General features: G+C 48.0%; 1 protein-coding gene across 15 annotated transcripts in view; it reads right to left on the reverse strand.

Annotated features, from left to right (window-relative positions):
* Ank1 (ankyrin 1) overlaps positions 1 to 13,073 on the reverse strand; it is a 185,563-nt gene that overhangs the window by 94,480 nt on the left and 78,010 nt on the right. The window contains exon 1 of one of the 15 annotated variants that reach the window (XM_087900884.1): positions 5,000 to 5,053. The exons of the other annotated variants lie outside the window; for them this stretch is intronic. Within the exon in view, the coding sequence (XP_087757010.1) occupies positions 5,000 to 5,038 (39 nt within the window). The 5' untranslated portion in view covers positions 5,039 to 5,053. Of the gene's footprint in view, positions 1 to 4,999; positions 5,054 to 13,073 lie in introns of those variants that run through there. 15 annotated transcript variants of the gene reach the window in all.

Below are 13,073 nucleotides of genomic sequence, written 5' to 3' on the forward strand. Positions count from 1 at the left end.
TTCTAAATTTATAGAGCTGGTTTTAGAGTTGAACTCTGGCTCAGTCCCTCTCTAATTCCAAGCCTGTTGTTTAAAGAAAAACCCAGAGTTTCTGGAGTTTCTGTCTCATGTCAAGAGCCATGATATGGGACAGAAAGAAATATGAGTTTAGAAAACATCTTTACTTTTCTTCATATCTATCATACCTTCATTAAATATATCTATCATGTCTCTCATTGAATATAGGTATTCATGTATATGTCTATATAATTAATGTTTAAGTTTTCCACAATGAACAATGAGTTTTTCCTACAGTGACATTTGAAGTTTCCAGGAAGAAGATGGGGCCCCATAACAACAACTCCACCTGGTTGATATGACGTCATGATACTGATAGCGCTACTACAAGACCTGTTTTGGGTACCAGCTGCACAAGACGGTTCCAACGTGCTGAAATGGTGCACATCTTGTACAACATTCTGGCCAGACCTCCACAAAATACTCAGAGACTATTTGCAATTTTAAAAGACATTGATCTTGAAATTTAACCATCATTTTACTTTCACAGGATCCCCCAGAAAGAACGTCGCCCCCATGACAGCTGGAAGTAATTCTAGAGAACGACGTCCCCTCTCCCAATAAAGTTTGTCCTTGGGTTTAGGGACATCATTTAGGGGTTGGTTATAATTAGTATACGGTTGAGGGTTGGGGGAGGAATTTTATAAGCACAGGAATCCTAAAAAAAAAAAAAAAAAAAAAAAAAAAAAAGGAGGGATAATTGGATTATGGGATAAATAGATTTGTACTTGTGAGTTATTGCTTTTAGACAAACATATTGGTATCGATTCTTATATATTGATACAAAGTTAAATTATGTTGACTATTTTATGCATGCATGCTTCATGCTTCTACCTCTGTTTAAAACATTTTTATGTATTTGTATATATATATTGTATTGATATATGTATATTTACCATATTGCATTGTACACTTCTACCTCTGATTAAGATACTTATATATTGTTTATGTATTGATATATATTTACCATATTGCAATGTATACTTGCACATTGTTTATATTTGGAGGTCTCATTGTCCTCATTTATTGCACACTTGTTTATTATCTCAGTCTTTAAGTTAGATAGATATTGAGAATTATATAGATCAACAGTCATCTAAGTTTGTCATTTATAATTAGACTAATCAGGTTCTTTAGATATATAGAGATTATATTCAGTATAGATAGATAATCTTCAACCTCTTCAAAGAGCTGTAGAAAATGGCCTTTAATCTAATTCAGAGTTCTATGGTAGGGAGACACAATCACTCCTGGCAACACTGATCTATGCCCGAGAGAATGTTGAGCACCAAAGACACTTCACCTGGAGCCTTTCTTCTTGGCAGAACTGGCCTTTGGGTAAAAAAATGCTCATACCTCAACTACTGACAGAGTTACAGAATATCCGTAAATGGATAAAACAAGACTGTCATATCCTGCCAAGACAGGGTAAGATAGTTTTGAAGTTTCTTGCCTTTGAAAATGGTATGTCAGTTACATCAGGCCTTAGCCAAAGTTGGTTGCTTCAACGCTGCAAATGTGACTTTGGGTGTTTGTCCAGGTAGCCAGTTGTCTCTGCGATTTGGTACATGTTCTGGAAGTTGTTTGATTGCACTTCCTAATTACTCAGATAACATTATTTCCCTTCTCAGATCTTCGATGGGATTGAAGATTATATAAATGTAGTTACTTTCCTTTCATGACTTGGCCAAGTTATTTGTTATACAAGACTTAAGCTAGTTAGAATAGGATATTTGTATTTATTGTATATAATTTCGTAGGTTTGTACTTATTGTATATAATTGCGTAGTAGGCTTAGAACTCTCTTACTTAAACAAAAGGGGGAGATGCTGTGGGAGTTCCTTCAGCTCCTTCAGCCAATCGCCGCTGAGTTACCAGCCCATTGGGGCGTGGTCTCTCCCTTTAAAAAAAGCAGCGGCTGTCCTCCACTCTCTCTTTGTCTTCCGGCTCCGTTTCCGGCCCCTGGACTCCTTTCCTGTTCGCGCGGAGGGGCTGTTGTCTGGGACGGTAATCTGTAAGTTTTTTCCCCTTTGAATAAATAACCATTCTATTAATCATAATTCCAAACTGGTGTGGGATTGTCTGTGACTTACGCCTTCACCCTCCCGTGTGTGTGGGGGGCGCACGTGCATTGAAATGGAGAGAGGACACAGCATACATTTTCTTATGTGTTTGGCCCACATCCCTCCCACTCAATCCACATGATGCCTCTGAACTTCCTTTCAATGCAAGTACAGAACTCTTACTATGTTTTAATTACTCAACATCAGTTAATTTGCTCTTCCCAAGAATTCCATGAGGCTGGATCTCCCTAGGAAGGGAAATAGACAAGATCCCCTGAGTAAATTGGAAGCATGGAGGGGGGGTGGAAAGGGAATGAGAAGGGGTGAAGTGAATGGGGGGAGGAGAATATGAGGGATTGGGAAGGTTGAGTTGGGGGTAGGAAGAAGAGAGAGAGCAAGGAAAGAGATAGAGAGAGAGAGCCATTATGGGATGAGCGAGAAACCTGGCACTAGGGAAATTCCCAGCAGTCTACAAGAATGTCTCCAACTAAGACCCTAAGCAATAGCAGAGAGGGTGCCGGAACTGCCCTTCCCCTGTGATCAGATTGATGACTACCTTAATTGACATCATAGATCCTTCACACAGTAACTGACGGAAGCAGATGCAGAGAAACACAGCTAAGCACTGGATCAAACACCTGGAGTCCAGTTGTAAAGAGGAAGGAGCAGAGGAGTCAAGACCATGAAGGGGATACCCACAGAATCAGCCGACCCAAGTTAATCTTGTGGGAGTTGACTGACTGCGGACTGACAGCTGGGGAACCTACATAGGCCCAAACTAGGCCCTCTGAATGTGGGTACAGTTGTGTGGCTTGGGCAGCTTGTGGGGTCAGTGGCAGTGGAACCAGCATTTATCCCTAGTGCATAAACTGATTTTTTTGGAGCCTATTCCTTATGGAGGGTTACCTTGCTCAGCCTAGATACAAGGGGGAAGGCCTTGGTCCTGCCTCAAGTGATGTGACAGACTTTGTTGACTCTCTATGAGAGGCCTCACCCTCTCTGGGGAGCTGATGAGGGTCGGGTAGGGGGAAGGAGGGGAGAGCGGGAGGAAGGGAGGGAGGGGGAACTGGTTTGGTATGCAGAATAAAAAAGATTGTTTAAAAAAAATAAAAAGAAACTAACAAAAAAGAATTCTGAGGCAGCTCCTTTACCCTCTCCTCCCTCACCAGAAGAAGTGACTAGCTCACAGAGAAGTTAAGTGACTTGTCAAGCCCCACTGACCAGGGTTTGAATCTAGATCACGTATTCCACAGCTTCTCTCTTAACCGGTCTGCTATCATTGACAAGTGCCCATAGGCTTCCTCTCAAGTTCATCTCTAGCTAGAGGACCCTTGCCTGCCTTCAGAGGATGTGTGCACACTGGAAGGAAGGAAACGGACGAGGGAAGGAGGGAACGGAGCTGTTGCTGAGACGCAAGTTAGAGAGGACTGTAAAACTGGGTGAACCCTGGTAACCTGGAAGGCTCAGACTGTAACACTCGCACTTCTTGAGTGGAGCGGTACTAATATAGCAATGGCCCAGGAGACCAGTGCCCTAGGAGTGAGACTCTGGGAGTGTGACAGTGAATGTCAGTATCCTTGTCACGCCAAGCATGGCTCCAAACCCACTGGAGGCTGGACACCGGTAAGAGGTCCCTGTGGCCTCCCTGGTCACACTTCTAGGGTTTGAGAAGGCCTAAGCTTCTCTTAGAGATGATACCAACTTCCTTTGCTCAAGGCCCCGAATATCCAATTGCTGTCTGAAAAGACGGCAGAAATAAAGCCGGGCAGAATGCAGCTTCTTTGAGAAAGTCGTCCTGGGAACTCCAGGAAAGATGGTCTCCTGTGTTCGGGTGGGTGGGGGTGGCTCGTCCAGCAGACTAAGCAAGACAGGCAGCAGGCTGGGCCATAGCTCAGTGGAAGAGTGTTCACCTAGAATGTACGAGGTCCTGGGTTCTACCCATGACAACATAACCCAGGTTTGTTCCTCCAGGCCTACGCCAGGCCTCACGATCAAATACAGTGTTCCAGTTTTTGTGGAGCCCTGGTGTTTATTCCCTGTATTATGAAGAAACAGAAATAAGGCCCGGGGCTACCAACAATTTTACAATTTCTTTCCAGAAGACTAGGCTGTCCAAAGCTTAGCGAAGTGTCCACAGAGCCTCAACCACACCACAGGATAATGATGAAATGGAAATCAGAGCTGCCACCAAAGAAGCAGCTGTTTGAGTGACAGCCCTGGGTTCCCTTGCAGTCCCCAAAGGACCCTGCAAGGGACCCATCCTGCCTTGGAGGCGAGGTTGTGCAGGTGTGTGCAGGGCTGGGTAGGCCCAGACTGAGGAGGACCTGCCTGTCAGTGCCCAGTTCCTGCTTTGCTGCTTGATGCCCCGTGCCTCTTCAAGTTGCCAGACCCTCGATTTCCCATTGTTAAAACAAGAGTAACACAAAGGCGGACTCTGGCGTGCACAGATCTGTTTTCCTGTGCCCCATTTATTTCTACTCCCTAGGGACCTCGGGGACTTGGGGGTTTCTAAGGACTTGGGGTCAGGCTTGCCACTGCTCCGGCCAGGGCCAAGACTAACATGCCAGGTACAGTTGAAGTCACAGGACCCTGGCTCTGCTCCTAAGCGAGGGGCGACACAGCCCAGCGCAGCTGCCCCTTGGCTCCAGCCAGCTACAGGTCGTGCCCGCGGGCGTCTCCTGGGCCCAGCCTAGGATGGCAGTAGCCTCCAGGCCTGGGAGGAATTTTCCTCTGGATCCCGCGGAGCCGCGGGCGTGAGGCAGCAGAAGCGCAGACCCAGCCTGTCCCTGCCCGCCCGCAGCCGGGAAAGTTGGCGCGCGCCCTCCCTGCCCCTGTCCCCCGTCCCCCGCCCCCCGCCCGCGTGGCCGCCGGACACTCACCGCGGGGTCTGTCCCCGACCTGCGCGGCCGTGCTGCCATCGCCCGGCGCCCGCTGACACCGGAGCTCCCTCGGCGTTATCTGCTGGGCGGCGCGGGGCGCGCGGGCAACTTACGAGGCATCTGGCTAAAAATACAGCCGCCTCCCACCCCCCTCCGCGTACGACTGCTCCGGCGCCCCGACCCTGCGCGCCGCTAACGCCATAGGGTCATTTTCACTCCATTATCGCGCCAGGCGGGAAAGCCCAGCACCAAGATCCCGGGGTGTGTTTGAGGGGGGGGCACCACCGAGCCCCACAGGCCTCCGAGCCCCACAGGTCACCGAGCTGCAGGTGCGGTCGCTGAAGCTGGAGCCGGGCACATGCGGCCAATGCCACCGTGGAGCTCCAAGCTGTACAGCGCTCTTGCTCTGCCTCGGCCGCCAGGGAACCCGCCGCAGGCCAGCGTGAGCTCAGCAAAGTCTGTTTGTGCCCCGTGGCTGATTTGTATATTTCCAGCTCTTCCATCATATCCGAGACTCCAGATTAAACAGCTTATTCTGGAGTCTGAGCCAGAGCTCCAGTGAATGAAGTTGAGGAGTTAGGTAGGGACAGGCATGGTACTACTGCCTCCAGTTCTGAGGTGGCCTGGCTCAAGTACCCAGGTTTCTGCTCTGGGTCGGTACCCACCTTTTCCTGTGGTCATTTTGGGGGCAGGTGTCAAAAACACGTCAGGGGCTGTCATAGTGTTGGAACTGACACCAATAATATTACAAGACTGATGAGAAACGGTCAAGGAAAGCTGCCCCAGGCGACAAGGTTCCTGCTCTCTTCCAAGGATAGTCTACACCACACAAATGCTTTTTTACCAACCCTGCTGTGGGACTTGTCCAGCAGCGTCTTGTGTGAAGAATGAGAAAGCAGGACACCTGTAAACTAAGGGACATGATCTCACTTCACCCTCAGTCGCCTGGGAGCTTGGCGGTGCTGAGCTCAGAAAGGTTCATGGTGCAGGCAAGGTCACTACCAGGAAACAGAGGCCTAAGGGGCCCCAAGCCAAACTGAGTGAAGATCCTTCCATAAAGAGCCCTGTCAAGTTCCTAAGGAGAGTAGAGTGGGCTTGGGCAGTGGCTCAGTGGATAAAGTCTGCCATAAAAACATGAGGACCAGAGTTTAGAACCTCAGAACACATACACCAGCCAGGCAGACATGGTGGCCTCTTATAATCCCAGCCTCTGGGTTGCAGAGTCAGGGGATTCCCGGGGAAACTGGCAGGTCAGACTCTCTGAAATTAACTGACAAGCTCTGGGCTCTGTGAGAAACTCTGCCTCAACAAATAAAGCGAAGTCAAGGAAAACGCCTGACCTTAACTTTGGTCTTCTGCACACATGAGTTCACGCAGTGAACCTACACACACACACACACACACACACACACACACACACACACACACACACGCATCTACATACAAACACATACACATCACATACACATCACATACACGCAAAACAAAAAATGTGTGCGGTACCAGAAAGACAAAATAAGATGGCTGAGAGACCACGGAATGGACTAAGGTGTTCATCAAATAGATGTCCTAAGTACTGAGCAAGAGCTGTCTAAAAGGCAACCAGATCTATCTGAAGCCGGAAATATCACAAGGCCCCCAACACCACTGCAGGCAGAATTTGAACACAGACACACTCTATGAGACTTTAGAGAATGCCCATACTGCTGTACCGAACTGCAAGTACCTTCCCCATTGCTGGAATACAGAACACCCTAAAGATCTCCTGTCTGTGTGCGCCTTAAAACTGCGGTGGTGGCGCATGCCTTTAATCCTAGCACACGGGAGGCAGAGGCAAGCAATCTCCCTGGTCTACAGAGTGAGTTCCAGGACAGGCTCTAAAGCTGCAGAAAAACCCTGTCTCAAAAACCAAAAACCAAAACCAAAACAACGAAAAAGAAACAAATAGGTAAGTCTCCATATTTCAGCAGAGTGGTGGTGGTGCACACCTTTAATCCCAGCACTCAGGAGGCAGAGACAGGTGGATCTCCGTGAGTTCGAGGCCAGCCTGGTCTACAGAGCAAGTTTCAGGACAGAGTTCAAAGCTACAGAGAAACCCTGTCTCAAAAAAAAAAAAAACCCACAAAAAACAAAACAAAAACCCCTTCCTCTCAGGCTCCCCTTCCTGCTCAGAGAGAGTGCTGCAATTAATAAGTTATGGTTACCGGAACAGCCCAGAATGCAGCACAGTGGAACCTCCCAGGGGATAGCAAAGCTCCTTTCTAACATTAATATTTAGAGGGAGAAAGCACCCTACTCAAATGGAAGATAAATAATGTGTTTTGTTTTTTACTTTCAGAAACCACATGACTTGCAGAAAGCACTGACAAGCTATTTTCAAGTTATCTGAAGCGTGACTAACTTATTAGGAACTGCATTTTTACCATGCACAATTTGGTGAGTTTTGATATTAGCCCACCTCTAGAATATCATCACCCCAATTAAAACAAGGAGCATACGGATTGCTTCCAATATTTCTTGGGGCCCCTTGCTCAATGGCTGCCTCCTGTCTGTTGGTCTACATTCTTAGTTTAGACCCTAACAGATATAGGGAGTATCTCATGGTGGTTTTAATTCACATTTTCCCTTCATAAGTAATAATACCTTTCCAGGTGCGTGCCTGTCATCCACCTCTCTGTTTTAGCAATGCATCTGTTCATATCGTTTGCTTATTTTAAAATTTAATTATTTATTCCTATTTAATTTCTCTCTCTCTCTCTCTCTCTCTCTCTCTCTCTCTGTGTGTGTGTGTGTGTGTGTGTGTGTGTGTGTGTGTGTGTATGTGTGTACATGTGAATCATGCCAGGAATCAAACTCAGGGTCTGTGCATGCTAGGAAAACACTCTACAACCTTTGTTTATAAAGTTCCTCATATTCAGAGTATCTGCCTGAAAAGTAGTATTAACTGAAATCTTATAAGTGAAATATTCAAGGATTAATACAAAAAATCCAGTCCATTTTGAGACCTAATTCTTATAATTCCTAAATCCAGCATTCTTGCAGCATATAATTGCATTGATTGTATACAATCACAGACAAAAAGATGAGAGAGCCGCAGTGTGCCAGACACTGAACACAACCAAGATGGATGAGGAGAAGAAAAGACACACCCACAGGCATGCTGTTTTGTAAGTACTGAGTAAAGAGGAATACGGAAGACCAACATGAAGGAAAAGCTGGCCCTTAACCCATGTGCTCCTCCAGCCTGGAGTCAGTCTCTAGGGAAAGCAAATTCCCCAGCATGGTAGCCTCACACCACGACTGAATTATAAGCACCCCGCTGCGGAGACGGCCGGATCCTTGTGGTCTGGATTCCCCACCCATTCTCTATATGACTGGCAGAGCTGGGCTGATTTTCAAGGCTGACATCACAGTCTGTCTCTACCTGTCATCAGGATGCTACATGTCATGGGATAAAAAGTGATGTAGAGAGGACCAGGCTGGACACAACATTCCAGCTGCAAAGGAAGAAACAAATCAACTCGCAATTCAGAAAGGGAGTCACGGGGATGACAGTGGAACCTGCTAGATTTCCAAGGTTCTAGTTGAGCACTGGGACGCACAGCCATTGCTTCCCTACAAGAAACTGTCCCCTCTATCCACCGGTGTCACGGCGCTCCCAGACACTCTTAGACCATAAATATGGTCTCGCTCTTTCTCATCTCGTATGTTTGTTTACCTTACATCATGATGCTACACTTTCCAGAGCTTGTTGTACCTACTGTGCCCAGAAAAGCTGCTCATAACATCCATGGGAATCTTCTCCAACTCACAACACAGAACTGGTGGGCTGAAGGAAAGGCAGCAGCTGCTGGCAACGATTCTCGGCGCCTTCTTCAAGCCCATAGTTTCACAGGCTCTGCGGTTTTCCCAGGCTTGCCAAAGTCTTCCCCAACAGTCTTTCTCAAGTGTTCTCACTTCAAAAACATAATGAAGGGCTGGGGTCTCAACTGAGGAACGGAATCTAGGAAACTGTGTCAGGAGACTGCACTGGGAGGAGGAGGAACTAGCTGGGCTTGGTAGACATCTCTGCTCCCAGCTCTCAGGAGGCCGGAGCTGGAGGATGGTGAATTCTAGGCCAGTCCAGTCTACACAGTGAGGCGTTATCTCAAGGAGGGGGAGAGTGGGTAGCTTGGTGGGTATGGTAGGACCTTCCCAGGTTGATGGACATTTTATAGGCTGTGCCTGCCCTCCCTACCCACCCCAGGGGCTGTTTATTCTTTAGCTCTGCTTAAACTTGGGAGAAGGCTTTTGAGTTTTGTTTGTTTGTTCAGAAGCCTGAAACAGAGTCCCAAGAAGAATGAGGTTCTCAGCTCAACAAGTCTCCAGCATGCTGAGGAACAGGGGTGACCTTTGCTGACTAATATGGTATGCAAGATGGTGCTTCCATAAGACAGAAAATCAGAGCTGTGAGCCAGGGCAAAGGCACCTCAGGCTCCTACCATTGCCATGAAGCTTCCTATGGAAACAGCAAAGACTTGGAACTCACTAAATGGAAGCAGAAAGCCTGCTTTCCTGGGTGGCTTTACACCCTGGCTGTGAGCTGGTCCCACTGCAGGTGAGCTGTGACGTTTCCATGAGGGAGAATGCATTTCTGAACATTGCCTTCCACATCAAGGAAACAAACCTGTCCAAGGGCCACAGACAGAAGATGCCTGCCACTCTCTGAGACATGGTGGGCACCCAATCAAAGACAGCGGACACACCGTTCCCCTCACTTTCTCTCTCTTCTTCCCAGCTGAGGCTTTTTCTAAATCTTTCTCCCAGAGGTCTAAAGTGTTTCTGAACTGGTTTCTACCCTGGAAAAACTGGGACCTAAAAGAGGACCCCAAGGGTCCCTAGATCTCTGGGCTTTGCATGCACTGTCTTCCATGTGCAATTCTCCACACTACCAAACAGCTCTCAAGATACAGCTATGTGGACAGGGTACCCCCATGCCTGTCTGTTGGCCCCTGTAGCATCCTCCTGCCCATCCATCCCCAGGAACAGCTTTGCTCTGGTCCCTTCTCTATCAGTTCTGTCTGCCACCCAGACAGGGAGTCACCCTGGCTCCTAAGGACTCTGCGCACCATTGATAAGGGTGTGTCTGAGGCACCCCGCCCTTTACTGAGAAAGACAGGAGGTTTATCACCCTTGGGAGCCAAGAGTGGGCCACCCAGGGGAGTACGTGAAGCATCAGGAGGGTCAGAGCTGCCAAAGTGTTATTCCTTGCATATGGAACTGCCCTCCTCACTCTCCTCGCCAAGGAACTGGGAAGGATCTTTAGGAAATGTCCCAGAAAACAACGAATGTTTTGTTCTGTTGAATGGCTGAGGGTGCAGTTCAATGACACAGTCTGGGCTTAGTTAGTATTGTATGAGGCCCTCAGCAAAATGAGTAGATAAATAATGTTATGGCGAGTTGCATAAGAAACACAGCACGGCTCCCTGACACCCATGTGGCTTCTTCTGAACCTTCATGTCAGGGCAGCACAAAAGAGAGAGAAAGCCCCGCTGTTCCCCTTTAACGGTCTGTGGTGAGCTTGCAGTGAGTTCCTGGGTGCCCAGCCTCCCTGAGTGAAGGGGTGGCGAGCGTGGGGGACTATTTAGGGAGGTGACCAGGACCGGGTATCAGGTCCCACAGAGTTGGCACTGGTGTCTGTCCTGTTCCTTTTAAGAGGGTTGGACACCTTGGAGTCTATTTTTAAACTCTTAAGAAAAACTCTGCATGGATTCCATGGGGCCCTTGACAAATTAGAGATCATCACGGTGGGGGGTGGCAGTGTGACAGAAATCTAGGACTTTCTCCTCAGATACACATGGGGCTTTCCCAGTTCCTGGGATCAGAAATGACACAGGATGGCTTGAGTTACAGGCCGACTGTTTGGCACGGCCTCGACGGAATTTGAGTCTCAATGAGCCTGTAAATTGGAAGAGCTGTCTGTGCTGGCCCTGCTTTTTCGGCACTGAGCTCTGTTTTCTGGTACCTCCGAGTCCTAATGTGAAAAATACATGTTTTTATGTGTCTGTCAAACATCGTATATTCTGGAGCACCTGCCCCTTCTAGAACTGCAGAGACTTTAATCCAGAATTTGCTGACAACATACAAGCCACATTTGCTCCTCCTGATGGCCACTGTACCCAGCACCTGGGAAACACAGTACCTAAGTTAGAGAGAATGAGGCAGGAGACTGGACCGAGTAGCAAGTCTGCAGGAGACAGAATTATTTCTCCAATAGAGAGCCTTAAACAGGCTCCAATGCCACTGCAGCTCATCAAAATGCCAGACGACAGGGACAGACTGCTTCCGGTACAAAAGCAGACCAAAACCTGACTCTCCCTTTCTCTTTTTGGTAGGAAGGGGAACAAGAATTCCTAAAGAATAACAAGCCTTGAGCAAGTAAATATTTCCCCTGGGACCACAAGGAGCGAGGCGAGGGTAAGGACCCCTTACAGACCCACTCACTTTGGAGCTTACAGGCTCAGCACAGAGACAGTGCCTTCCTAGAGATGAACAGGACCAAATTGGGTCCTTGCTTAACCAAACACAAGCTTCTGCCAGGCTTGGCCAAAACAACAGATGTGAGTCTTGGCGTGATGCTGCCACACATCAGAGACACCATACATAGTAGCTGAGCTAGAATCCCAATGAATTTAATCTCTTTCCATTTTATAGAGCGCCGTATCTGTGAAACATCCACTATCAAGGCTGGTAGGCTAAGCTGTTCATTGCTTCAGGAGCCGTCACGACCCCTGTTAGGACATCCTTAGAACTACTGTTTTCCAAGGTGGTTTCACTCTTTTCTTGCTTCCCATCCAAGAACTCTGGGCCATGTGTCTAGAGAGAGTCAAATTCCATTCTTTACTTCTCTCATTTTCTCTGCTGCCTCCATAAGACACATGGCCAAGTCCAGGCCCATGGGAAAATGGTTTCTCTACTGTGAAAACAGTGAAGCACTCACATCTTCCATGGTCCCTACACTCTTGTTAAGGGAGGGAAGTTGTGGGGATGATGGGAGGGGCAGAATTTAGAAACATTTTTGAGATGAGATATCACACAACTATCCAGAATGTTTCTAGAGCTTGCTGTCTGTCATCCAGAATGACCTTGAGCTCAGAACAAGCATCCTGTCTCAGCCTCCAAAGTACTTTAATTTCACACACACACACACACACACACACACACACACACACACACACACACGACACCTTGCCTGGTCATAAGTTTGATCCTAGGAGCATCACCATCATCGAGGGCAGTGGCCCATGGCCCATAGTTCTGCTCACCTTCTGCGGGCAGAGCGGGCTGTGTGTGTGTGTGTGTGTGTGTGTGTGTGTGTGAGGCCGGCCCTTCAGAACAAACTGCTGACAGGGAACCCAACGGCAGGGAAAGGAAACCCATTTGGAGCCACATGTGAGCTGCTTTGCCATTTACTAAACTATCTCTGGTGTTTCTAGACATTAAGGACAATTTCTCTACAGTCTGCCTCTGTGGGAAAAACACACGCTGGAGAAACTGCAACGCTACACTCGTACCCACCGTGCTAACATGGAAACTCTTTTAAGGTGCTAAATGGACTTGATTGTTTGCTGAATCCCGCGGGTCCTGAAGAACGCCCGAGGGTGCTCTCAGACCATTCTAGGCTAACACTTCACCTGGGGCAAGCCAGGGCTCTGCCCTTGCTTAGAAAGGCAAACCTGCCCCATGGGGACCACCAGGTCCAACCCAACCCTGGCCCACTTAGGCCTCTCCTGTATCAGAACAAATCTTCTCTAAGAGGCAAAAGATGGAGAGTGGCCCACTGCCAGCCACAGTGATGGCTGTCTACAGCTCCAGAGGGGCCTGTGCCCTCAAGTTTGCCATTAGGAAAGGAGCCCCGAGGACTGGGATTTGGATGTCTTCCACAGCACTGGTCTATGGTAAGTCCCTTCGGTGACAATGAAATGTAGATAAAAGAACAGGAAGGGGAAGGCTTTGAAAAATAAAAGCTCAAGTGTATGAGCCAGACATACAAAGCACTTTAGATGTCGTGGTGTGTTTGAACCTCTGCCTCCTC

The sequence above is a fragment of the Myodes glareolus genome, chromosome 23 (assembly GCF_982192425.1).
Source record: "Myodes glareolus chromosome 23, mMyoGla1.1, whole genome shotgun sequence".
NCBI classification, from domain to species: Eukaryota; Metazoa; Chordata; class Mammalia; order Rodentia; family Cricetidae; genus Myodes; species Myodes glareolus.